Below are 25925 nucleotides of genomic sequence, written 5' to 3'. Positions count from 1 at the left end.
ACCAACCATCGGTGCATGTCTTGCTTTATGGTGACTCCAGTAATACTCCAACATTCTCCAGACAAGCAGGAGTGGCCCTGCGTGAGTTGAGAGAAGGAAGGAGGAAGGAGGATGAAGAGCAGCGGTGGAGGAGGAGGAGGAGGAGGAGGAGGAGGAGGAGGGGGGGAGGGGTGCCAGCAGGGGGCAGCAGTGGGCCGGCAGAGCGCTGAGAGAGTGAGGAAATAGAGCAGAAGAAAATAAGGAGGCCAAAAACAAAACTAAAAAAAGAAAAAAAAAGAGTTCAGCCGACCTCCGCCATGAGATGAATCAGGGCTTCGGTGCAGGAACGAGAGGAGAGCCCGGTGGCCGGTTGCCATGGAGACCTCCGCCCCGGGAGATCACTACCCCCTCCTCCTCCCCCCATCCCGCTCCACCAATGTGCGAGCAGCGCAGATTGTAGGTCAGACAGAGCATCAGTGATCTAATCAGGTCTAATCCGTCCTGACTTGTGGGACACGAACTGACTCCTCCGGGGCCGCGTCCGCTGACCGCTCGCTCGGCTGTGTGCGGCGCCGCCGCCGCCGCCGCTCTCCACGGAGGCGAGAGAAAGGCCCATAAACCCGTTAAACCCGCACGGCGCCGCGGCCGCGGCCGTCCCGGGCTCTCCTGAACCTAGAAGCGGACTTCTTATTTTTTTCTTGCGCTTCCTTCACAACCCAAACCACGTGACACCCGGCATGACACCCCCCCCCTCACGAGACCCCCTCCCCCCCTCCCCTCTTTTCGTATGAGAACGTTTCTGCTGTGCGAGTTTCACACACATTGTTTATGTGTATTACGTCGATCTCCGAGCCGCTGTCCCGGAAAGTTGACTCGGTTCGTCTGGACCCAGCGTTAAATGGGGAGAAGCGTCATCCGACTGCGGTCGGACCAGTCCTCGGTGGCGGACAGTGCACGTGGCCACTGTAACTCCAGCTAATGGTCACGGCAATTTGCATATGAAGCACGTCGTTGGTTCGCTCGTTATGCAACTGCGCCGTTTATAGAGGCGTTCTGAGCTGCTGTGTTTCGCTCTCAATTTGCCCCTAGTGGTTCACATAGGAATTGCACCGCGGCGGCGCTGGGCGCTGCACACGTGTGCAGGTGTTTGCGGGTCGTCCCGTTTTGTCGCCGAGGGGGTTGGTTTGCTCACGTGGTTGTGTAGACCAGTGGTTCTCAACCGGGGGTCCGCGGACCCCTAGTGGTCCGTGGTGTAATTGCAAGGGCTCCGTGAAAATAAAATATCTTTAAAAAAAAAGATCCTGTGGCATTTATAGAAATAGGATTATTTTACTCAAATGTGACTGAGACCTTTATCTACCTAAACTATAAAGGGTAACAGGACTTTTTTCTCTAATTACATCTGTTTCACAAGTGTAATTTATTGTATCTTAATAAGAGATCTCGCTCCCGTTTGCATTGTTAAAAGTTACTGAATACATATTCTGTTTTGTTACATATATCTGAAAGTTACTGCATAAGAATTCTGTTTTGTTAACTATATCTAAGTTACAACTGAAAGCTCTTATTTTTGCCCCAAAGAGTGAATAAATGCTATAATGCAATTTAAAATGCAGTTTCTACTGTTTCTATCAAATTGCAACCCCCTCCCCCAAGATCAGGTGGAGGGGTCCTCAGGGTAGATCAAAAATACGCAGGGGGTCCAGGACCCCAAAAAGGTTGAGAACCACTGGTGTAGACGACATGTTCTGATGAAGGTGCGTTGCCTGAAAGCTATTCAGTAAAAACCATTTTCGGTGGACAGAAGTGTGCAGACTGCATCTCGTTTCTTCTTCACCGTCAAACTTGTTCCCTGAGATTGCCCAATTCCTGAGGTAAATTACGTGCGATCAGAACGACGACCGCTCGGGGCGCCGCGGTGGCTCAGCTGGCAGAGTGTGTAGCCCACAAGGCCGAGTCCTGACCACAGCAGCCCGGGCCCTGACCCGGCCCGGGCCCTGCCCTCCATGCCTAGGGTCACTGTCAAAGAAAATGTCAAAAAAGAATGATGACCATTTTTAAACTACATGGAGAAGAAAGTCCAACTCGGTTAACGTTTAAAATCAGATCTGTTAAAAGATATAATTAGGCAACAATTAATATGTAAAATAATTAATCCTGTGGTGGCCTGGCAGCCTGGGTGTCTCCGCGCCTGCTGCCCAGTGACTGCTGGGATAGGCTCCAGCATCCCTACGACCCTGACAGCAGGATAAGCGGTTTGGATAATGGATGGATGTGTGCATGACTGCAGACCACTCATTACATTGCAGTAAAGAAGATGGAAAATATGCTAATGCTGCACTGCTCTAGCTTATAGAACACGGTCTTTACATTGCCCGTGTATAACCAGTTAAGAGAGATGATGAAACTAATCAGTTCAAATAGCTTTTTATGTTAGAAACATGATTTTGGGTGGTTTGTTGGATACAAATCAAAACTTGGGGGTTTTAGACATTTTTCAGTGCTGCAGGGGTCAAACTGTCCTGCAAACTGAAGCAGGTGGAAGAAATCGAGTCTACGTTCCTTCAGCCCTGCGTAACCCAAACCCAGCCTCATACGAAACACTAAGGAAGAAAGATGAGACAATAGGTAGGATACAGAGATGCCAATCAAAGAGTAAAATGTGAAAACCAGAGGGGAAGTGTGTTGGGGGAACACAGGTTAGACCCTCAGATTGGGGTTTTCTTCATAAAGGGTAAAGTTTGTAACGGGTTTCGTTTCATACATTTTGATAGAAATCACTGATTTAATTTGTCGTGTCCCATCTGTCGCGGCTCAGGTTGTCTGTCTTCCATCTACACGTGTTCCAGCATGCTAACGCCGCTAGCTAGGAGCTAGCTAGCTCACACGGTGACACCCTGATGTCGAAGATGAGTACACAAAGAATCCCTAAAGAGGGAATTTCACGGTAAATAAACGAACAAATCATATTTGAGTCATTTTCAAGTCCGATATGAATCAAGTCTGAAGTGGTTCATAGTGAATGTAGTGACTTGACTCATTGCTCCACGTGGTTATACAGTTTTAGTGTATCAGACCCCATTAGACAGACAGGTCACTCAGGGGTGGGCGATCTTATCCAGAAAGGGCCAGTGCAGGTTTTTGTTCCAACCAAGCAGTTACACACCTGTGTCTCCCAATCAAGTTCCTCAGCAAGGACTCTACTGGGTGATTAGGGGGATCAGGTGTGTAACTGCTCGGTAGGAACAAAAACCGGCACTGGCCCTTTCTGGATGAGATTGCCCACCCCTGCTGGACAGAACTGAACCAAACCCAACTACATCGAATACAATTCAAATGTTTACGTTGCTGTGAACTTGTCAATAAAAAGACACGCCCCCATTTCCCATCAGCACACGATACAAACCACCCGTTTTTTACCACAGATACCACACGTGTGCCCTCTGTGGTAAAAAAAAAATCAATTTATTTGATGAAAACATTGGCAATAATGATTTATTCCACATTAAAAATGTTCTAGGTATTTTTTGAGAGAATTGAAATCACTGGAAAATATATTTTTTGAATATTTTGTGCCGACGGATCTTCTACCACTGAAGGGAACCAACGGTGGAATCAAGTCTGTGATTATTCTGTACTGTGTAAATTCCTCTCCGGTCGACGTTCATCAACACCAACACATGGACGAGGGCAACGAAATGAAACCTGACCAGTGCTGTGGCGACCTCTAGCGACAGTTATAGACACCCGCACAGTATTTTAGATCAGTTCCAATAATCTGATTTCCGGTGTTCCTTGGTGAATCCTGTTTAATGTAACGCAGACATCCACAATGTGAAGTTCAAGAATCCAGTTCAGTTCATTGTTTACTAAGCTATAATTGTTCCACGGACCCAAAGGAAACGACTAATTTTGTTTGTTTGTTTGTTTGTTTTACACAGTATTCAACCATTGAGACAAACTTTGTCGACCGCCTCATGATCTGAAAATGAAATGCAGGTGTAGATAGATTTAAACAGGGGGTCATTATAGTCAAAAAGGTAGCAGTGTAATCAAAATATCCATTTCTATTTCACACAGCAAACTAGTAAAATGTTTTAAAAATAATCAATACTGGATTGCCTGAGCTGGGGGAGCTTTAGAGAGAGAAAAATGGAAAAACTGAATTCAACCGTTTATACTTGTGTTTTATTTCAGTGGGAAGAGATGGTTCAAAATGTATGATGGTTAAAATAATGAGTCATGTTAGAAAGATATCAGTGTTTCAGTTTCCTGTAAACTGTTATTCTGGTTGACGTCCATCAACCTGTTTATATAGAAACACGATACACTTAACCTGATTATATATATATATATATATATATATATATGTGTGTGTGTGTGTGTGTATGTATGTATATATATATATGTGTGTGTGTGTGTATGTGTATATATATATATATATATATATATATGTATATATATATGTATGTATATGTGTGGAGGCCATTTGAGTACAGTGAACTCATTGTCATGTTCAAGAAACCAGTCTGAGATGATTCGAGCTTTATGACATGGCGCGTTATCCTGCTGGAAGTAGCCATCAGAAGATGGGAACACTGTGGTCATAAAGGGATGGACATGGTCAGCAACAATACTCAGGTAGGCTGTGGCGTTGACACGATGCTCAATTGGTACTAAGGGGCCCAAAGTGTGCCAAGAAAATATCCCCCACACCATTACACCACCAGCACCAGCCTGAACTGTTGATACAAGGCAGGATGGACCCATGCTTTCATGTTGTTGACGCCAAATTCTGACCCTACCATCCGAATGTCGCAGCAGAAATCGAGACTCATCAGACCAGGCAACGTTTTTCCAATCTTCTATTGTCCAATTTTGGTGAGCCTGTGCGAATTGTAGCCTCAGTTTCCTGTTCTTAGCTGACAGGAGTGGCACCCGGTGTGGTCTTCTGCTGCTGTAGCCCATCTGCCTCAAGGTTCGACGTGTTGTGCGTTCAGAGATGCTCTTCTGCATACCTCGGTTGTAATGAGTGGTTATTTGAGTTACTGTTACCTTTCTATCAGCTCGAACCAGTCTGGCCATTCTCCTCTGACCTCTGGCATCAACGAGGCATTTTCGCCCACAGAACTGCCGCTCACTGGATATTTTCTCTTTTTCGGACCATTCTCTGTAAACCCTAGAGATGGTTGTGCGTGAAAATCCCAGTAGATCAGCAGTTTCTGAAATACTCAGACCAGCCCGCCTGGCACCAATAACCATGCCACATTCAAAGTCACTTAAATCACCTTTCTTCCCCATTCTGATGCTCGGTTTGAACTGCAGCAGATCATCTTGACCATGTCTACATGCCTAAATGCATTGAGTTGCTGCTATGTGATTGGCTGATTAGAAATTTGCGTTAACGAGCAGTTGGACAGGTGTGCCTAATAAAGTGGCCGGTGAGTATATATATATATATATATATATATATATATATATATATATATATATATACACTACCGTTCAAAAGTTTGGGATCACATTGAAATGTCCATATTTTTGAAGGAAAAGCACTGTACTGTTCAATGAAGATAACTTTAAACTAGTCTTAACTTTAAAGAAATACACTCTATACATTGCTAATGTGGTAAATGACTATTCTAGCTGCAAATGTCTGGTTTTTGGTGTAATATCTACATAGGTGTATAGAGGCCCATTTCAAGCAACTATCACTCCAGTGTTCTAATGGTACAATGTGTTTGCTCATTGGCTCAGAAGGCTAATTGATGATTAGAAAACCCTTGTGCAATCATGTTCACACATCCGAAAACAGTTTAGCTCGTTACAGAAGCTACAAAACTGACCTTCCTTTGAGCAGATTGAGTTTCTGGAGCATCACATTTGTGGGGTCAATTAAACGCTCAAAATGGCCAGAAAAAGAGAACTTTCATCTGAAACTCGACAGTCTATTCTTGTTCTTAGAAATGAAGGCTATTCCATGCGAGAAATTGCTAAGAAATTGAAGATTTCCTACGCCGGTGTGTACTACTCCCTTCAGAGGACAGCACAAACAGGCTCTAACCAGAGTAGAAAAAGAAGTGGGAGGCCGCGTTGCACAACTGAGCAAGAAGATAAGTACATTAGAGTCTCTAGTTTGAGAAACAGACGCCTCACAGGTCCCCAACTGGCATCTTCATTAAATAGTACCCGCAAAACACCAGTGTCAACATCTACAGTGAAGAGGCGGCTGCGGGATTCTGGGCTTCAGGGCAGAGTGGCAAAGAAAAAGCCATATCTGAGACTGACCAATAAAAGAAAAAGATTAAGATGGGCAAAAGAACACAGACATTGGACAGAGGAAGACTGGAAAAAAGTGTTGTGGACGGATGAATCCAAGTTTGAGGTGTTTGGATCACAAAGAAGAACGTTTGTGAGACGCAGAACAAATGAAAAGATGCTGGAAGAATGCCTGACGCCATCTGTTAAGCATGGTGGAGGTAATGTGATGGTCTGGGGTTGCTTTGGTGCTGGTAAGGTGGGAGATTTGTACAGGGTAAAAGGGATTCTGAATAAGGAAGGCTATCACTCCATTTTGCAACGCCATGCCATACCCAGTGGACAGCGCTTGATTGGAGCCAATTTCATCCTACAACAGGACAATGACCCTAAACACACCTCCAAATTGTGCAAGAACTATTTAGAGCAGAAGCAGGCAGCTGGTATTCTATCGGTAATGGAGTGGCCAGCGCAGTCACCAGATCTGAACCCCATTGAGCTGTTGTGGGAGCAGCTTGACCGTATGGTACGCAAGAAGTGCCCATCCAACCAATCCAACTTGTGGGAGCTGCTTCTGGAAGCGTGGGGTGCAATTTCTCCAGATTACCTCAACAAATTAACAGCTAGAATGCCAAAGGTCTGCAATGCTGTAATTGCTGCAAATGGAGGATTCTTTGACGAAAGCAAAGTTTGATGTAAAAAAAAATCTTATTTCAAATACAAATCATTATTTCTAACCTTGTCAATGTCCTGACTCTATTTTCTATTCATTTCACAACATATGGTGGTGAATAAGTGTGACTTTTCATGGAAAACACAAAATTGTTTGGGTGATCCCAAACTTTTGAACGGTAGTGTGTATATATATATATATATACCGTGCCATTACCACAGTGTTAGCTCGATACCAAAAATCCCCCCCCCTTCCCACTGTGTGTGACCTGGGCTGAATATATATATTAAATCCAGGTCAACCATGCCCCCCCCCCAAAAAAAATCTCCCCCTCACCCTTTTTCGGGTGGTGTGCATCTTCCTCAAGCTCGGGTCCTCTACCAGAGGCCTGGGAGTTTGAGGGTTCTGTGCAGTATCTTAGCTGTTCCTATGACCGCACTCTTCTGGAAAGAGACCTCAGATGTTGTTCCTGGAATCTGCTGGAGCCACTCTCCCAGTTTAGGGGTTATACAGCCCCTAGTGCTCCTATTACCACTGGGACTACTGTGGATTTCACCTTTCACATCTGATCTAGTTCTTGCCTCTGCTCTTGGTATTTCTCTAGCTTCTCATGCTCTTTCTTCCTGATGTTGCCGTCACTCAGAGTTGCTACATCAATCACTAGTGCTGTCTTCTGTTCCTTGTTGACCACCACAATGTCTGGTTGGTTAGCCAGCACCTGCTTGTCAGTCTGGAACTTGAAGTCCCACAGGATCTTAGCTCTGCCATTCTCAACCACCTTTGGAATTGTCTCCCATTTGGACTTGTGGACTTCCACTCTGTAGTCAGTACAGATATTCCTGTACACTATCCCAGCCACTTGGTTATGCCCTTCAGTGTATGCTTTCCCAGCAAGCATTTTACACCCTGCTACTAAGTGCTGGACTGTCTCAGGGGCATCTTTACACAGCCCTGCATCTTGGGTCTTATCTGGTGTGGTAGACCCCTGTCTCAACCGAACTGATCCTGAGCACCTGTTCTTGTGCTGCTATGATCAGAGTCTCTGTGCTGTCCTTCAGTCCAACCTTTCCTAGCCACTCGTAGGATTTCCCGATATCAGCTGCGTCTTCTATCTGTCGATGGTAAATCCCATGGAGGGGCTTGATCTTCCATGATACCTCCTCTTCTCCTTCCCCTGCACTCTCTGTCTTCTGCTAGCTGAGGTACTCACTCAGCAGTTCATCCTGGGGGGCCCTCTTTCTGATGTACTCATGGATGTTCCTTGTTTCCTCTTGGATAGTGGCCCTGATGCTCATCAACCCTCGGTCCCCATCTTTTTGCTTATCGTACAGCTTCAGGCTGCTGGACTTCGAGTGGAATTCTCCATGCATTGTGAGGAGTTTCTGTGTCCTAATATCTGTGGCCTTTAACTCCTCCTTTGGCCAGCTTATTATTCCAGCTGGGTATCTGATGATTGGTAAGGCATATGTGTTGATGGCTTTGATCGTATTCTTCCCACTGAGCTGGCTCCTCAGGACCTGCCTCTGTGGAGGAATTTGGTTGTAGCTGACCTCCTTGCTGCCTCCTCGTGGTTTCCATTTGCCTGTGGAATACCCAGGTACTTTATCTGTCCTGTATGTCTGTTATCCTGCCATCTGGTAATTCAACCCCTTCAGTGCTCACTACCATTTCTCTTTTTGCCCCCGTTCGACCACACTTGTTGAGTCTGAATGACATCCCAGTGTCGTCACTATAAATCCTGGTGAGGTGGATCAGTGAGTCAATGTTTTGCTCATTCCTGGCATACAGAATGACGTCATCCATGTATAGGAGATGGCTGATGGTAACTCCACTTCTGAACCTGTAGCCATATCCACTCTTTGTAATGATCCGACTGACAGGGTTCAGGCCTATGGAGAACAGCAGCAGAGACAGTGCATCACCTTGATATATGCCACATTTGATGGTTACCTGTGTGATTGTCTTTGAGTTGGCCTCTAATGTTGTCTTCCACTGCTGCATTGAGTTCTTGATGAAGGCTACTAGTGTCCTTTTGGCTTTGTATAGTGTTGAGCACTCCAGTAACCAGGTGTGGGGCATTGAATCATAGGCTTTCTTGTAGTCAATCAAGGGTGTGCTCAGGTTTGCCTGTCTGGTCTTAGAGTCTTGTGTGACTGCTCAGACCACTTCTTTATTAAATTTACGACCTCCTTACTGGAACATCCTCACATTCCTCCGCAAAGGGTCTTTTTCCGCCAAAACTTACGGTCCCTTACACTGACCCAGCTCTCTAATGAGGTCTTGGCTTCCATGCCTCCTCATGATGAATTCTCTTCACTCCCTGTCAACAAGGCTACAGACACACTGTTCCCCACTAGCCTCCTCTCTTAACAATCTCTGCCCTCTAGCATCTAAACCTGCTCATAATGCTCCCCCTAGTCCATGGCTCACTGAAGTCATCAGGGAGCAAAGAGCGGGGCTCAGAGCTGCAGAGAAAATGGTATAAAACCAGAGAGTCCATTGAACTAATGACTATCAGCATATCTTAGCATAATTCTCCTCCAGCTTAAAAACAGCTAAGACCACTTACTATCAGAACAAGATCTGTGGTGCCACTGATGCTCGAAAAAAAATTTTTTTTGCTTTTAACTCACTCAATCCGCCTCCTCCTCTGACCTCTACTCTGCTCACTCCTGATATGTTCCCCTCGTACTTTACTGATAAGTATTGTGCCATCAGTAGAAGTTCTCTGAGCCTGACCAACTCCATCTGCCGCTGCCAGCTAACAGTGTCTCACTCACCTCATTCTCCCTCCTGACCGAGGAAGAAGTCTCCAAGCTTCTGCTGGACTCTCGTCCCACTATCTGTCCCTTGTCCGCTGGACCCAATACATCCAACCTCCTACAGACCATTTCCCCCACACTTAACCCTGCAGTAACACACATCATCAACTCCTCACTTACAATGGGTGTGTTCCCCACCGCATTTAAGCAAGCTCAGGTCACCCCACTGCTCAAAAAACCTACACTCAATCCAGCCCAGGTTGAAAACTCCTACCCTTTCTTTCAAAAATATGTGAGGGCACAGTCTTTAACCAAGTCTCAGAATTCCTTTCTGAGAACAATCTGTATTGTTCTACATTGATCCGAATCAATCTAGCTTTAAGCGGGGTCATTCTACCGAGACTGCACTCCTGCCAGTAATAGAATCACCGTGTTTGGCTAGAGCTGCTGGTCAGTCCTCAGCTTTATTACTGCTAGATCTGTCAGCTGCCTTTGACATGGTTAACCACCAAATCCTCCTCTCCACACTCATTGAGCTTGGTATCTCAGGATCTGCCCTCCGCTGGTTCAAGTCCTACCTCTCTGGGAGATCTTTTCGAGTATCTTGGAGGAGAGAAGTGTCCAAACCACATGGCTTATCCACAGGGGTACCTCAAGGGTCAGTGCTTGCCCCCCCTTCTCAGCATACACCTCCTCATTTGGTGCAATCATCCACTCCCATAGTTTCTCATACCACTGCTATGCTGACAATACCCAGTTCTTCCAATCATTCTCTCCAGATAACCTCACAGTTTCAGCACGGATATGGTCACGTTTTGCTAGTACCGCTGCATGGATGAAAGAACACAACCTTCAGCTTAACCTATCTAAGACTGAGCTCCTTGTCATCCCAGCCAGTCCATCCTTACAACAACAGATCAATATCCAGCTCGGATCAACCCAACTCATGCCCACAAAGTCTGCCTGAAACCTGGGGGTCATGATTGATGACCAACTAACCTTTAAGGTTCACGTGGTCTCAATCGCTCGGTTGTGCCGATTTGCCCTGTACATCATCAGGAAAATTAGACCCTAACTGTCTGAACATGCAGCACAACTCCTGGTACAGGCTCTTGTTATATCATGCATTGACTACTGCAACTCCTTACTGGCAGGTCTCTCTGCATGCACTTTCAAACCTCTGCAAATGATCCAGAATGCAACACCGTATCTGGTCTTCAACCAACCCAAAACAGCACACGTCACTCCACTGTTCATATCCCTCCACTGGTTCCCAGTTGCTGCCCGCATCAAATTCAAAACCTTGACGCTCGCTTACAAAACAGCAACTAAAATGGCTCCCGCCTACCTGAACTCCCTCATTCAGGTCTATGCTCAGTCCCACTCACTACACTGTCAATGAAAGGCGCCTGGCACTTCCGCCACAACAGGGCCCTTATTAAGTCACTAGCCAGACTTTTCCCTTCTGTAATTCCCCGGTGGTGGAATGAGTTACCAAACTCCATTCGATCCGATGAGTTCCTCTCCATGTTTAAGAAGAAGCTAAAGACCCAGCTCTTTCTCAAACACCTCCACACCTGATGGTATTAATAATAATAATAATTTTAAAAAAAGCTTCTATGCACCTTTGCCTTTGTGCAATGCCTGTTGACACCTACTATTGGCCTCGAACCTAGTTTTTTTACACTTACTTGCGTTGTTGCCTCCTGACTAGATCCTTGCTTGTGATGTATTCATTCTCAGATGTACATTGCTTTGGATAAAAGTGTCTGCTAAATGAAGTTGTTGTAAATATATATATCAGGTTAAAAGAGATATTCGACCCCCTCCATAACTCTGATCCACGTGAACTTGACACATGTTGGGGGTATTTCTGGTCATTTCCTTTACTGAGACTATAAAACCCGTCTGCAACAAGTTGTATATTTATCTATTTTCTGTATTTGTTGGTGAGGTTACTACTTGTATTTTCTCTTTCCTTTGTGATACTTGCATTTCCTTGTTTAGCATAGCAAACTAGAAATAATAATAAAAAAAAGATCAATGTGGTGATATGTGTTGTGAGTAGCAGAAAATTATGAATATCATGAATATTGTCTTTTAGGTTTGAAGTTGAGCTTCCCCCAAACTTCAAATTCAAGTCGGTCATGAGTCGCTTAGAGCATTTCTTGACTGTAGAGATCAACCAATGGATCCACTACACAAATATGACCACTATATATAGTAGTAATACATTTTCCTGGATGAGAGGACATGGATAGTAAAATATTAAGGTAAAAATTTGGATTTTCAGCATCAGGATGACATATATTTATCAAACTAACGCAGGTAGATGCAACCATGATGCAAAACGTGCCTTCCCATAGAAGAGACCTCAGCACTTCACAGGTCCATTCAACTGCACATTCAACTCACCTCAATGAGTCTTTTCTACACTACAGTCACATGACCTCGTCGTGGTCTGTGTAGCAGAGAGATTAATACAATCCAGCAGTGGATGAGCAACACACACATGCATGCATGCAAACACACATTCCTGTACTTCTATCTTTGCGAGGATCCTCATGACTACATCCATTTTCTAGCCCTTAAACCTAACCTTAACCATCATAACTACATGTCTAACCTTAACCTTTACCCTTACTTTAACCTAATCCTAATTCTAACCTTGACCCAAGTCCTAACCCTGAAATTGACCCTTAAAGAGGTGAGGACCAGCCAAAATGTCATCATGGTGCAAAAAATTCTTCATTCTGATGGTTAAAAACTCAAACTGGTCCTCACAAAGACAGAAGTACAAGAGCACACAAACATACTAAACCCCTCCATCTGAGATAGGTTGATTTGATTGCTGTGGATGATGCCTCGGTAGGTTTCCATTCTACAACCTTTCTTGCCGTGGCTTTAGGGCTGAACCTCCTGGCAGATTATGATGTCAGAGTCCCGTCGGGTGGGAATAGAAAGACTCGTTCATTTGGATCCTAGTGAGGGATCACGGTCTGGATTAAGTGCATGTAGGTACAGCAGTGTTGAAGGGGAGGCTGAGGGAGCAGCAGGTTGGAGCAGCAGGCAGCTCCTTGTCCACAGACTTTGGGACTATAATGACTCTTAATGGAGGTTCGTCTGCTGAAAGAGTCATTTTAAAGGACAGGGCGTCCGGGATGAGATGCGGTTTGCTTAACTAAAGGCGGTTTTGTTCAGGTGAGCCTGTTTTGGTCTTCCATGTCTTCTACTGCAGCTTTGAGGATGTCAGGTCTTGGTGTGAGGAGGCCAGTTTTGGAGACGTGTGTTTGTGAGCTGTTGATGTTTTGCAATAAAACTGTTTTGATGGAGATAAATCCATAACTTGACGATTCTGCTGGTTTGGGAAAAAAGTGGCAAAACTCTCAGACATACTTTATCTGTCATTATGGATTGAAAGTGTTGAGGGAAAAAGTCCTTCAAGATGTACTCGCATGTCAAATGCAAGTCAGTTTTCTGTTGCACATCTGAACAGTGAAATAGTATTACAAATTTTAGTTTAACAAATATAAAGGTCCGCTCATCTTTAAAAAGCGCCGTCATCACTAATATTACTTTTGCTGACGTTTCTTTCAGTTTGTCCTGATTTCCTCAAGTAAGATGAAGGTGAAATGGACCAAACTGGGCCTGGTCGTCTTCTTCCTGCTGTCTGTGGTGATGACCGGCTGCTTCATATGGCAGTACAGGATACCAAAGATGGAGATGGGTGAGTCTCCTCTGTAAGGAAAACACTCCCCTTGCTAACACGGAATTATAATTTCATATTCCCCACAGACAAACAGGTTTAAGATGTGGGGATGTAAAATCTGCCAGCGGGGTCTCTTTATCTTAATTGCTCGTTTGCAGGGGGCCTGTGTTAGGATTATGTAGAGATGGACATAGTACCAGCAGGATTACCAACCTCAGTAAAGCTGCCTTTAACCCCTGGCGTGGGCGACATGAGGGAAATCCGGTGTGGTGGCACTTCCTCCATGACGTACATGGATGCTCTTTACATGACGTAAAGCCCAGGGAATCTTCCAGAGAACCTCTCTGTCACCGTCTATCTCTCTACCTATAGTTATATATTTTAAAGCAACATAAGGGTGAACACTAGTAACACCACAACAGTAGGCTTTTACAACTACTTATCAATGGGAAAAGTAAAACTGTGTGACACGTTGATATATCAGTTGATATATCAGTTGACAATGTCAAACAGATTATAATTATTCTATGGATGTTCTGGTTATACTGGCTTCTCACCCCAGGGGGAAATCTTATCTATCTATCTATCTATCTATCTATCTATCTATCTATCTATCTATCTATCTATCTATCTATCTATCTATCTATCTATCTATCTATCTATCTATCTATCTATCTATCTATCTAGCTATCTATCCATATCTATATATATCTACATATATCTATACACACACACACACGCATCCATTCATTACCCAAGCCACTTATCCCAATCGGGGTCATGGATGCTGGAGCCTATCGCAGCTATATATATATATATATGTGTGTGTGTGTGTGTGTGTGTGTGTGTGTGTTTATGTTGTATGAAATTTTTATGCTATGAAATTTTTGTATGTTGCACCTCTCCCTTCCCCATAGGACAATGTGCACGTGATGCGCATGACGAGGCAGTAGATGGTATGTCCTTTCCTCGAGTAGTTTTATTGACAGCTGATGAAACAGGCTTGTCCTGTCTCATAAAGAATTTACCTGACTCACTGGATTATTTTGCTCCTTATTTGTTGAGCACTTTCCCTACCGTTGAGTGTTTCTTTTAACAAAGTTGTATATATACAGAGAGGGGGGGGGAGGGGGAAACACCCAGGGCGGTCTGACAGGACGCAGAAGCGGGGCAGGATAAGCTAACTGCTAGCCCATGCAGACCGGCAGTCATCCTGGCTGGCGTTCGTTCTCCTGGACAGTGATTTTTTTTATTAGTAGAGATATATGTGTTAGTTTGGATATGTGTGTTCTTGTAGTTCTTGTAGTTTTGGATATGTGTTTTAGTCTTTGTGTTGCTCCGCTGTGGGCTGGGGGAAACCATGTTTCGTTTCATTTCATGTGCGCAAGTGCATGAAATGAAACGGCAAATAAAAGTGTTTCTGATTCTGATTCAGTGCAAACTAGTTAGTGAGCATGTTATCTGCTGAAAAATACACCGGCCTGATTATTCAGCCCTTTTCTTTAGAGAACATCACCGTGCAAAAAAAAATGTTCTGATGTGCACCTCTTGGGGTGTGTGAATGGCTTTGTGTAACTCACATTACGCTTCAGCACCTTTTATGTTTCCACCGCTTGCCACGATTGTTGTTCCTCCCAGGACTTCTCTGCACCGTCACTGCCAGCATCACCTTGATCGCTAAAATCCAGTTTTGTCACTGGTCCCACAAATATACAACGCATAAATTAGACCAAAATATCCAGAATCATAGAAATCCATTTCAAACAACTGAGGAATAAAGCATGCAGTCATAAAAACACAGACTGATGGTGAAGAATCTATCGAATAATAATTTAACGAGAATAACTGCAAATCACAGCTTTCGCTCCATCTAACGTTAGTGCCTATAGAGCGACAGTGACACGGCAGCTATTCAACACCATAACTGTCACAAGGATCTTGATTGTACCGTTTTAATGTTCATTTAACTGCTGTGGGTGATTTTCTGCAATATCTGCCATCATCATCATCATCATCACAGCTGTGTACATTAACACCTGGGTGTCTTCATGCGAGTCTAATGTACCGCTGATAGTAACGCTGCGTATTGGCGAGAATCTGGCGATACGATATGTATCACGATACGGGGCTGCGATTCAATATATCGCGATACTGTAAGAAAGGCGATATATTGCGATTTCATAGGTCTGTGTTCTTTGTGCTTGTGCTACTTCCCGTCTCAGTTTACGTTGTTGGGTTGGAGTGGAAGAGTAAAATGGCTGAGGATAGATTACAACACTGCCATCTAGCGGTCGTGGGGTTACACGCAACACCAAATGTTTGTCGCGAACCTTTACATGTAAACAAAAACAATTAAAAATCGATATAGTGGGTTTGAGAATCGATACGGTATCACAAGATAATATCGCGATACTCGAGTGTATCATGTTTCCTTACACCAAAGTCTGTCTGTGTTTGTTTTATAAATGATGAATGGATCAATAACTTCCTCTTCCTCTGTCTGCAGAGGACGTGGCGATGCAAGAGAAGTTGAAGGAGGAGAGGATGTGTCCTCGCTTCCCCGAACCCGTGGCCCTCACCCATCCCATCACCGTCCTGAAAGAGGCTTTAAAACAGGTGAATCTACCACCGTGGGGGAGAGGGAAATCCATTTCCTACCTGCACTTTTCCAACACTTGTATTTTTTCCCCCATTACTGTGTCAGGTGTCATAAGCATGGGATGACTGTAGTTTTTACTTTGTGTGTTTTGGTGTCTCTAAATAGGTGGATGGACTGCTGAAGTCGAGCATTCATAAATCCAGACTTCCGGCAATTTCCGTCGTAGTGGTTTTAAACGACTCGGTTTTGTGGAACGGAAACTTTGGCAAAAAGAACGGCAGCGACCCCTCGTCACCACCACCCACCGAGTACACCGTGTACAGGTGAGCCAGCAGGTAGCCACCCGGAGACTCCACCGACCCCGAGTGATACTCAAATGACAACAATGAGAACACAGACTCGTAAAGGTGGATACACTTGTATGTTCCAGAATGTTCCTGGTAGGGATGTGTGACTAGGCGACTAGTTGGTCTCATGTTGGTTAGACTCGACCTTTCCCGGGCCCGCTTTAGAGAAGACTTTTTATTGTTATCCGGGCCAACGCACATTCACAATAAAGACATGCATGTATCACAACTGGTGTATCGTTACTCAATGATACGCTTACTGACGGCAAGCGTTCCCTGTCGATACAAGTGACGTCACCAAACTGTCTACTACATATATTTTAGCTGATCGATTATTTCAATCTAAGGGATTAAAAAAAACTATTCAGATCCATATCCAGAATATTATGAGAAAAAAAAGTGAACACAATAGTTGTCTATTCGGACCCGTCCCAAATTCACCAACTGTTTTACATTTTTATCTTTTACAGTTATACTATATACGTATGTGTGTGTGTGTGTGTGTGTGTGTGTGTGTGTGTGTGTGTTGTAACACCCATGGATTGCAAATGTAGCTCGGCACACAAAAAAGCTCCCATTAGAAGGCTATATTGCATTATTGCATCAGGATATACTGCAGTACTGATGATATATCCTAACGGGAGTTTTCTTGTGTGCAGTTCTTCAGTTGTATTTTACTTGGTAGATTTTTTTTAATCCAACATCCATTTCTCTTGCGGGCTGGACTTGCATGCTTTGGAATATCTTTGTGGCTAGAATCAGAGAACATCACCGGGCACCACTACCAGATTAATCAATGTACTATGAGAGCACCCACACTAATGTAACCTGCAGTGTAAATCCTTCCCTTTACATGTGGTGCTTGCAAGAGGCTTTAGATTTGGGTAGGATTTGGTTCAGGGGGGTTGTATTAGTCCTCCGCAGTTAAACCATTAACATACAGAACATAGTATATATCACTGTGCAGAAGGCGAGTAAACCGCTTCCATCCCCGGGCAAACGGCAGGGAAGCTGCTCTGTAAAATCAGCGTTCATCAAATTAAAACGAGTGCTGTGTTGTGAGTGGGCCGCGTCATCCCTCCATCTGAGCGACAGAATAGAGCATACACTGCACATTTTCATAATTACAGTCGTGTTCGTGTCTGTGATGCCGTGGGACAGGAGGGGAACCACACTTTAACTCAAAACCATGTCAGGGCTGAAAAAATAAAAGCTCATGTGGAGCGGTTAACCAGCAGTCCTCTCTGACGTCCTCATATTAACCACTGTCTTCAACCCACGCATAGCAGCTTTTACTTGCATGCTCACGATTATTTGTAAAAGAGGGGATGTCAAATATGGGCAGCACGGTGGCGCAGTGGTTAGCGCGGTCGCCTCACAGCAAGAAGGTCCTGGGTTTGAGCCCCGGGGTAGTCCAACCTCGGGGGGTCGTCCCAGGTTGTCCTCTGTGTGGAGTTTGCATGTTCTCCCCGTATCTGCATGGGTTTCGTCTGGGTGCTCCGGTTTCCTGCCACAGTCCAAAGACATGTGGTCCATACTAAATTGTCCCTCGGTGTGAATGTGTGTGTGTGTTTGTCAGCCCAGAGATGGCCTGGCGGCCTGTCCAGGGTGTCTCCCCGTCTGCCGCCCAATGACTGCTGGGATAGGCTCCAGCATCCCGCCACCCTGACAGCAGGATAAGCGGTTTGGATAATGGATGGATGGATGGATGGGATGTCAGATATTTCAAAATGCTATATATTTTACCTTAACTGACGCATTTTAAATCATCTCTGATTGCAGAATAGCTAGCCTCTCCAAGATCTTTCCTACGCTGATGCTGTACAAGCTGTGGGAGGAAGGGAAGATACGCTCTCTGGACGACCCGCTACAGAAGTACATGGAGAACTTCACCATTAAGAACCCGCTGGGAACCAGCAGAGGAGCAGCGCCCTTCTCAGCTGGGACTCAATCCGCCGCCTCATCGCTCACCCTGCGCAGGATGGCCAGCCAGCTTTCTGGTAAATACTACAGAATAATATTCAAAACAATAACAATATACAGTGTCTTTATGGATGCTCAATGATCCAGGTAAGAAAATCACAGGAAGTTGGATCAGTTCATCTGGACACAACGTTTATTGACAGATAAATTTCATCATCATCCAAGTGACCTCTTCAGTCCAAACTGACTGCAGGTATCCCCACCCTTATAAACTATACAGAAGCATAACGACTGAAACCAACGATGGGTATCATATACGAACTGCTGTGACCATTAACCAGAGCGCAGGGATGGGCAACATGACCCAGAGGGGGCCGGTGTGGGTGCAGGTCTTTGTTCTAACCACGCAGTTACACACCTGATTCGACTAGTAAACCAATAGTCTTTGCTAAGGACCTTGATTTGTAGACTCAGGTGTGTAACTGCTTGGTTTGAACAGACCTGCACCCACACCGGCCCCCTCTGGGTCATGTTGCCCATCCCTGAACTAGCGTTTCAATGGCCATGTGTAGTATTCACAGAGGATTGGGGAATAGCTGCAATCACAGCATTGTAAGATGGCGACAGATGTACTCATGGAGCACAAACTAGGAGTCATCAGGATGCTGTACCACCGAGCTGACAATGTCCCCACCGACACAGTGGTCGGGGAAGGGGAGAAATCCCACATTAAACAGGCTCTGGTTAAGTGTGGTTATCCTAACTGGGCGTTTGCCAAAGCCGGGAAGTCACCCAAACAGTGCACCGGCCGATCGAAGAGAGGAGAAGGACAACAGCCGCCTAAGCATAAACCAGTGGTGATTCTGTATGTGGCGGGAGTGTCGGAAAAGCTGAGACGTGTATTTTCCAAACACCGCGTCTCAGTTGCTTTCAAACCCTAAACCATGTTGCACCAGAAACTGGTCCGCCCCAAGGATCGGATCCCCTTGACACAAACAAGCAGTATAGTGTGCGCTGTTACGTGCCAGGAGGTTGCTGTGGCTTGTACATTGGGGAAACCAAACAGACACTGGCCAAGAGGATGGCACAACACAGGTGAGCTAACACCTCAGGCCAGGACTCCACAGTCTACACCACCTACAGGCCAGTGGCCACTCTTTCAAGGATGAGGATGTGCACATCCTTGATAAGGAGGAACGCTGGTTTGAATGGGGAGTCAAAGAGGCCATCTATGTTAAGAGGGAACAACCACCCTTGAACTGTGGGGGGGCTAAGAGTACATCTGTCCCCATCTTACAATGCTGTGATTGCAACTATTTCCCAGTCCTCTATGAATAGTACACATGGCCATCGTAACTCTAGTTAATGGTCACGCCCGTATTTGCATATGAAACTGGTCGTTGGTTTGGGTTGTTATGCCACTGTGTTGTTTATAAGGGTGGGGACACCTGCTGTCAGTTTAGACTGAAGAGGTCAATAAACGTTCGTGTCCAGATGAACTGATTCAACTTTCCGTGAACAGTATACAATATTGGAATATGTAAAGTGACTAAACAAGCCAACAAACAAAATAACTTAAATGAAATAAGTCACCAACCCTGCTGACCGTCCAGGGCATAGCTACAAGAATGGGGCCTGACTTGCTTGGGATAAGTCTGAAAAGAGCAGAGATCCCTCCCTGTTCTTCTCCCTTCATCCTATTCTTTCTCCCTGTTAAAGGGGTTTTAGGGAGTTGTTCCTTATCCGATGTGAGGGTCTAAGGACAGGATGTTGTGTTGCTGTAAAGCCCCCTGAGGCACATTTATAATTTGTGATATTGGGATATACAAATAAAATTGACCTGACTTGACCTCAGTGCACGTTGGAAGGCTTGTCATCCAGTAACAGGAGGGGCTACAGACATGGGACCACCTGTTACACAGAGCTCCTGACTTCAGCTATGTGACCATACCCATATGGGTAGTATAGTCACCAAGTGGGCGCACTGTCAAATATGGTCAAAATTAACTTTCACCCATTGAACAATTATATTTAAAAACAAATGTGTTTCTCATTCCCTTAAACCCCTCAAATGTACTCTCATTTCAGTATTTACAGCTTCAAATTCTAGAAAATACACTAATAATTTGTATAAACTACAATTCTTTTGAGCCATGCCATGTAGGTTGATCCAAACCAGCGCCATAGTTGTAGTTCTTTTGGTTTGCAAACTAGTTGTCCTAAATAGGGTCGTAAAAAGATATATCTACAGAATACACCAAATATTTACTGCAGCCGAAACATAAATTACAAATCACTGCATGTAGGTGTATTTGAAATTAAAAGGCATACAAATGTTGGTTTATTTAGGATTCTTTTAGCAAGTACTGCAGAAACGTGTTTTGGGGTTGTGTTCAATGTTGGAAATGTTGCATTCCAACAGCTTTGTGAAACCTGAAAGAATCTTCGTAATAACTAACCAACTAAATATTACATTAATTCACTAACGAAGACTATGAATATAAAATGGACACTTCTCGCTAGAAATGTTATAGAAACGCATTTTAATGCCGAAACTAGAAGCTATCTGAAAATATTGCATTTTCTACTGAGAATAAAAGGAAGGTCAGCCATTTTTTTCCTTTCTTCTTTTTCAAAAAATGTTTTACTTACAACAAACAGGTACACAACTGTCATACAGAGGGAAAAACCCCCCCCAAAAATTTGTTCAGACAAGGGCTGACAGTCATGTGACGTGGATGCAGGCCTCACCAACGTTGGCTCTAAGTAGAAATACTGATGTGAAACCTATTTCTGGTTCAGAAACTTCGAGATTTGAAGCTATCCGTGGTTTGCTGAAACATATTAAGCCAACATTTTATCTATTCTGGTGACGAGGTTGCCCCCACCCCCTTCAAAGTCGAAGAAAATCGCTCAATTGAAACGCTTTGGGGCGAGAAGGTCCTGGGTTCGAACCCCGGGGCTTTCCAACCTTGGGGGTCGTCCCGGTTCGTCTTCTGTGTGGACTTTGCATGTTCTCCCTGTGTCCGCGCGGGTTTCCTGCGGGGGCTCCTGTTTCCTCCCACAGTCCATAGACATGTAGGTCAGGCGAATCGGCCATACTAAATTGTCCCTAGGTGTAAATGTGTGTGTGTGTGTGTGTGGACCCTGTGATGGACTGGTAGCCTGTCCAGGGTGTTTCCCTGCTTGCCGCCCAATGACTGCTGGGATGGGCTCCAGATCCCCGTGACCCCAACTGGGATAAGCGGCATGGACAATGGATGGATGGTTTAAATGTTGTTCCGTCCAGTACGAAAAAAGTCAGAGAAATGCTCCATTTAAAAGGCGTGGGTTCAAATTTCGTTGTGTGCAGCACGAAAAAAGCCGGACAATCATGCTCCGGGACACGAGTCAACGGATCAGTTTTCGTGACTATGAGCACGAGTAAAGGTGATAGTGGGTTTTCATGTCACACGGTCCTGTAAAGGTGCGAGTAAGCTACATGGGAGCCAAATCTAGGTCTTGTTTCCGATGCTGGAGACGGACATGTCCTCACCTTTCAACACCTTCCTTCACCCTGTTTTACACAAATAGACAGGGGTTCCATAATTAGGAGTCAGCTGATCTCTAAAGATAGAGCTAATCAGCTCTCCCATCTGTTAGTCTCCAAAAGCGGAGGGATTAAAAGAGGAGGACAATCCCAAAGTGAGTCCACCGTAGAGCTGGTTAATGTCGGATCAGCGAGGGAACCACTTACTTACCGGCCAATTACTGATTGAAAAGTTGCCATGATTAAACTGTTCATTTGAAATGATGTAAGAGGATTGCCTTGTTTTCAAAGCTCCTTATGGAACAAGTTATACTTTGTGGCCAATTTTAAAAATGGAAGCAGAAACCTGAGCCTGTGATGGCCTGGCGGTCTGTCCAGGGTGTCTCCCCCGCCGTCTCCCCAATGACTGCTGGGATAGGCTCCAGCATCCCCGCGACCCCGAGAGCAGGATAAGCGGTTTGGATAATGGACGGACGGATGGAAGCAGAAAACACATGGCCTGGCTCATATTCTGACCCCACTTGACCCTTTCACTTAGTGACTCACTCCAGGTCAACCGACACGTTCTGGAAAACCTGGAAACGTACAGACGAATTTTTAAGTCGTGGAAACCACCTGGAAAAAAGACCAAATAAACCTGAAAATATTTTTGAGGTCATGCTAAATTGTTAAATTAGTTTATAAAACTCGTTTTACCCGCTAATTTTAGCACGTCTTCATGTGTCGAGACGTCAGTGTGTGACGTTTGGGCGGTGTGTCCATTTAGAGGATGTGTGACTGAGACTTCCCCTGATAGTTAATACTGAATAATATGACCTGCTGTCAACAACGCCTGTCATGGATATCCAAGATAACGTCATGGAAAATGTCTTTGAACAGTCCTGGAAAAGGATGGGAAGCCTCTAATATTCAAATCCAAATTTGCCATGACAAAATTAATAAGCTTTGTTTAGTTAAATATGTCAACTTCAACTAAAAATCAGATTGGAGGAGGTGACTCGGTACATCCTGGATAGATGTTGTGTGTAAATGGGGGGAAAAACAGATTGGCGAGGTACAGTCTTACAAGATGAAGGTAAATAATAATGAAATAAAAATAATAATTTCAATAAAATGATGGAAAGAAGTCAGAATAGCTTTTACCATGTTAACATTTTTAAAATTGAAAACTTTCCCTCTATTCAAAACTACCCAACTTACTACATTTACTCCCCACTGCTTTCTGCTCGACTCGTGACTTGTTCATCTGAAATGTCAAAACATGTCGTTGTCGGTTTTTAATGGTTCCTAATGGGGAGGATGCTGGAGACGGAGACAAGACCGTTTATTCACCGTTCATTTTTTTTTAGTTTACTCAGAGAAATGCATGTAGAAGTAAAAGACGATTATTTGATCCAGGAGTATTTCTAACCGTCATGAGGTTTTTGTGTTTGCATAAAACACGGTGGTCCAATATGAACATGTTCTTACAGCAGCACTAAACCCACGGCCAAGTATGGATTCAAACTGCTCTTACACGTCTTTCACATATTTGACTTTAATGTTATTTTCTTCCCTTGTGTGATTATATATACTTTATAAAGAGCTCAAAGGCAGCATGAAGTTACCAGTTGTTCATCATTTCTAATTATACCGTCACGTGACTTAAGTGCAGTGAGTTTGTGAGGAGCTGTCCTGACCCCCCCCCCCGGCTGGTCTTCTACAAGTCTCTGGATTATAGATGCTCTTTATTTTCCAGGGTTACCCAGAAGATTAAGGGCCACTAATCTCCTTTGGAGCGGAGACACCCGGGCAGCCCTGGACTTGTTGCAGGATGACGTCCTGGTGGCAGATCCAGGTACCAAGTAAGACTCGCCTCTTCCTCTCTGTGTTAATCTGTTTGTGACTGGGATGACTGTACTTCTGTACATCACATGGCTAGTTTTCACTCTGGAAATGATAAACAGGAGACTTAAAATAGCAGCCATTTTTTATTTGGTGTAGGAAGTCCACACAGAAGGAAAATTGTATTTTTTTTTTAACTACCTGGGTCTTATTTTGGTAGTTCTTACCACCGTGTGTATCAGTCATGATATCATTTGGCTTCATTTAGTAGATGTTGGACATGGACCACTGCTGGACTCAGCTTTACAGCAGTGTCTTATGGGACAAGTGAACAGGAATCTTTAAACAACAAACCCCCCCTAGTGTCTCAGTCAGACTGTGTCCATGACTGTCCATTATCTATGACTTCTCTATTGTGCTGGCCAGCTAGTTTATGGATGGTTACTTCTACCTACGGTGAGTATTTGTGGGCAACAGTGGCTCGGATGTAGAGCAGGTTGTAACTGGAAGGTTGCCGGTTCGATCCTCGGCTCCTTCTTGCAGAATTGTCGAGGGTGAACACGACCCCTAACTGCTCACAATGGGCCTGTTGTTACCTTGCACGGTTGACACTGCCATCAGTGTGCGTGGATGAATGTGTGACATCCATTGATTGTAAAGTGCTTTGAGTGGCTGTTGTAACTAGAAAAGGACTTTATAAATGCAATCCCATTTACCGGCTCCTCATTCCTGCAAGTTGAGCCAGGAAGTTGATCAACACTGTCCTCCACCACGGATGATATTGAATATTTCAGATAACAACTTTTAACATTCATTTTTATTTCAAAATACATGGTTTATATAATTGGGTTAAACTGGACTCGGTGAAACATGTCTGACACTCGTGTTCAGTTGTCCCAAGAAACTGTTGTAAGGCTGAGTACAGCAGTGGTCCCATGTCCATAATCTACAACAACAACAAAAAGCCGTTGAGTAAAATGATACCATAACTGATATACACGATGGCAAAGACTATCAAAATAAGGCCCAAGTTGTAAAAAAACAGATTTCTCCTTCAATATTTATAACTCTGTTTCTTTTTCCATTCCCTTAGATGTCACTACAGCAATGTGGCGTTTTCCTTAATGGCAAATGTCTTGGCCCAGAGGGTCGCTGGTGGAAATTATGAAAGCTGGGTGTCGGACAACATCCTGGAGCCGCTTGGCATGGAGGACACTGGTTTTAACCTCACCCCAGCTGTTCAGAATAAGATGGCTGTGGGTGTGTACAATAGCGGCCTGCCGGCTCCTCTCTATGACCTTGGCTGGTACCGACCGGCAGGTCAGATGTACTCTACTGCTGCTGACATGGCGAAATTGACCATGGCTCTTTTAGGGGCATACAGTCGGGAACTGCTCCGCAGGGACACCCTCAACACAATGCTGACCCCTGTGTTTCGTTGCCACAGCGGCTACTTCGCCAGCTCAACGGGAACGCCCTGGGAGATCAACGAACAGCTGGGTTATGAGACGGTAAGGAAGGACGGCGACCTGGACGGCTATGCCGCCACCCTGTCCCTGGTGCCTCAGCTCAAGCTGGGGCTTGTCCTCCTGATAGCGGGGGTGCGGCCGGAAGACCAGGATCTGGTGAGCCAGATCTACAGTTACCTCATTCCCGCCATGGAGACAGCATTCAGCGAGGCGAGGCGTACACTCCAGCCACCGCCCGACCCGAATCCATATGTGGGCATCTTCACCTACAGAAACATGACCTTCTATGAGATCAAGGTGGACAATGACGGAGTGCTGGTCATGCAGCAGTTTGGACCACAGATGGACGCCTCTGTGCCGTCTAAATACCGGACCATTAGACTAGACTACCTTCAGGAGAGGGTGTTTAAGGTGGTATTTGAGGGGAAATACCCCTGCAAGTTGAAGTTTAACAATGCCTCAGTGTCCTTGGAGGCACAGGACAGACAGCTGTTCAACTTCTACCCCTTCAACAAGAAGGGCGTGTCACCAGGGTTTGATTCCCCAGGACTCAACACATACAGGGTGAACAGGATCGCTAGCAAACCATATTTTACTTAAGACATGCTGGATCCGTTCAATGGTTTTATGAAGACACAGTGGACTTTCTGAAGGACTGTGTCAAGGAGAACCGGAGGGAATGTGAGCATCTGAACGGGTTAGCTTTTGACATGTGCAGTCTTTACAAAACGCTTGAATCTGAAGATGAATTTGTGAGACTTGTTTTAGGACAAAGACGTTGGAAGTCATGAGCTGAGGACAGAATTGACGCTGTGTCAGTACTGGCCTACCTGTCATTTGTTTTGGCCCTCCT

The 25925-nt window shown here is 44.8% G+C and overlaps 1 protein-coding gene across 1 annotated transcript; it reads left to right on the top strand.

The window, feature by feature from the left end:
* Nucleotides 1-13290: 13290 nt before the first annotated feature.
* On the top strand, nt 13291-25672 carry lactbl1a (lactamase, beta-like 1a). Its single transcript, XM_056275260.1, has 6 exons — nt 13291-13399; nt 15888-15997; nt 16146-16303; nt 18110-18327; nt 23518-23623; nt 24697-25672. Exons 1-6 carry the CDS (start codon nt 13294-13296, stop codon nt 25670-25672), a joined length of 1674 nt encoding a protein of 557 aa, XP_056131235.1. The 5' UTR covers nt 13291-13293.
* Nucleotides 25673-25925: the final 253 nt, after the last annotated feature.

The sequence above is a fragment of the Lampris incognitus genome, chromosome 2, assembly GCF_029633865.1.
Source record: "Lampris incognitus isolate fLamInc1 chromosome 2, fLamInc1.hap2, whole genome shotgun sequence".
In the NCBI taxonomy this organism is placed as follows: domain Eukaryota; kingdom Metazoa; phylum Chordata; class Actinopteri; order Lampriformes; family Lampridae; genus Lampris; species Lampris incognitus.
This window is presented reverse-complemented; position numbering and strand designations above follow the sequence as displayed.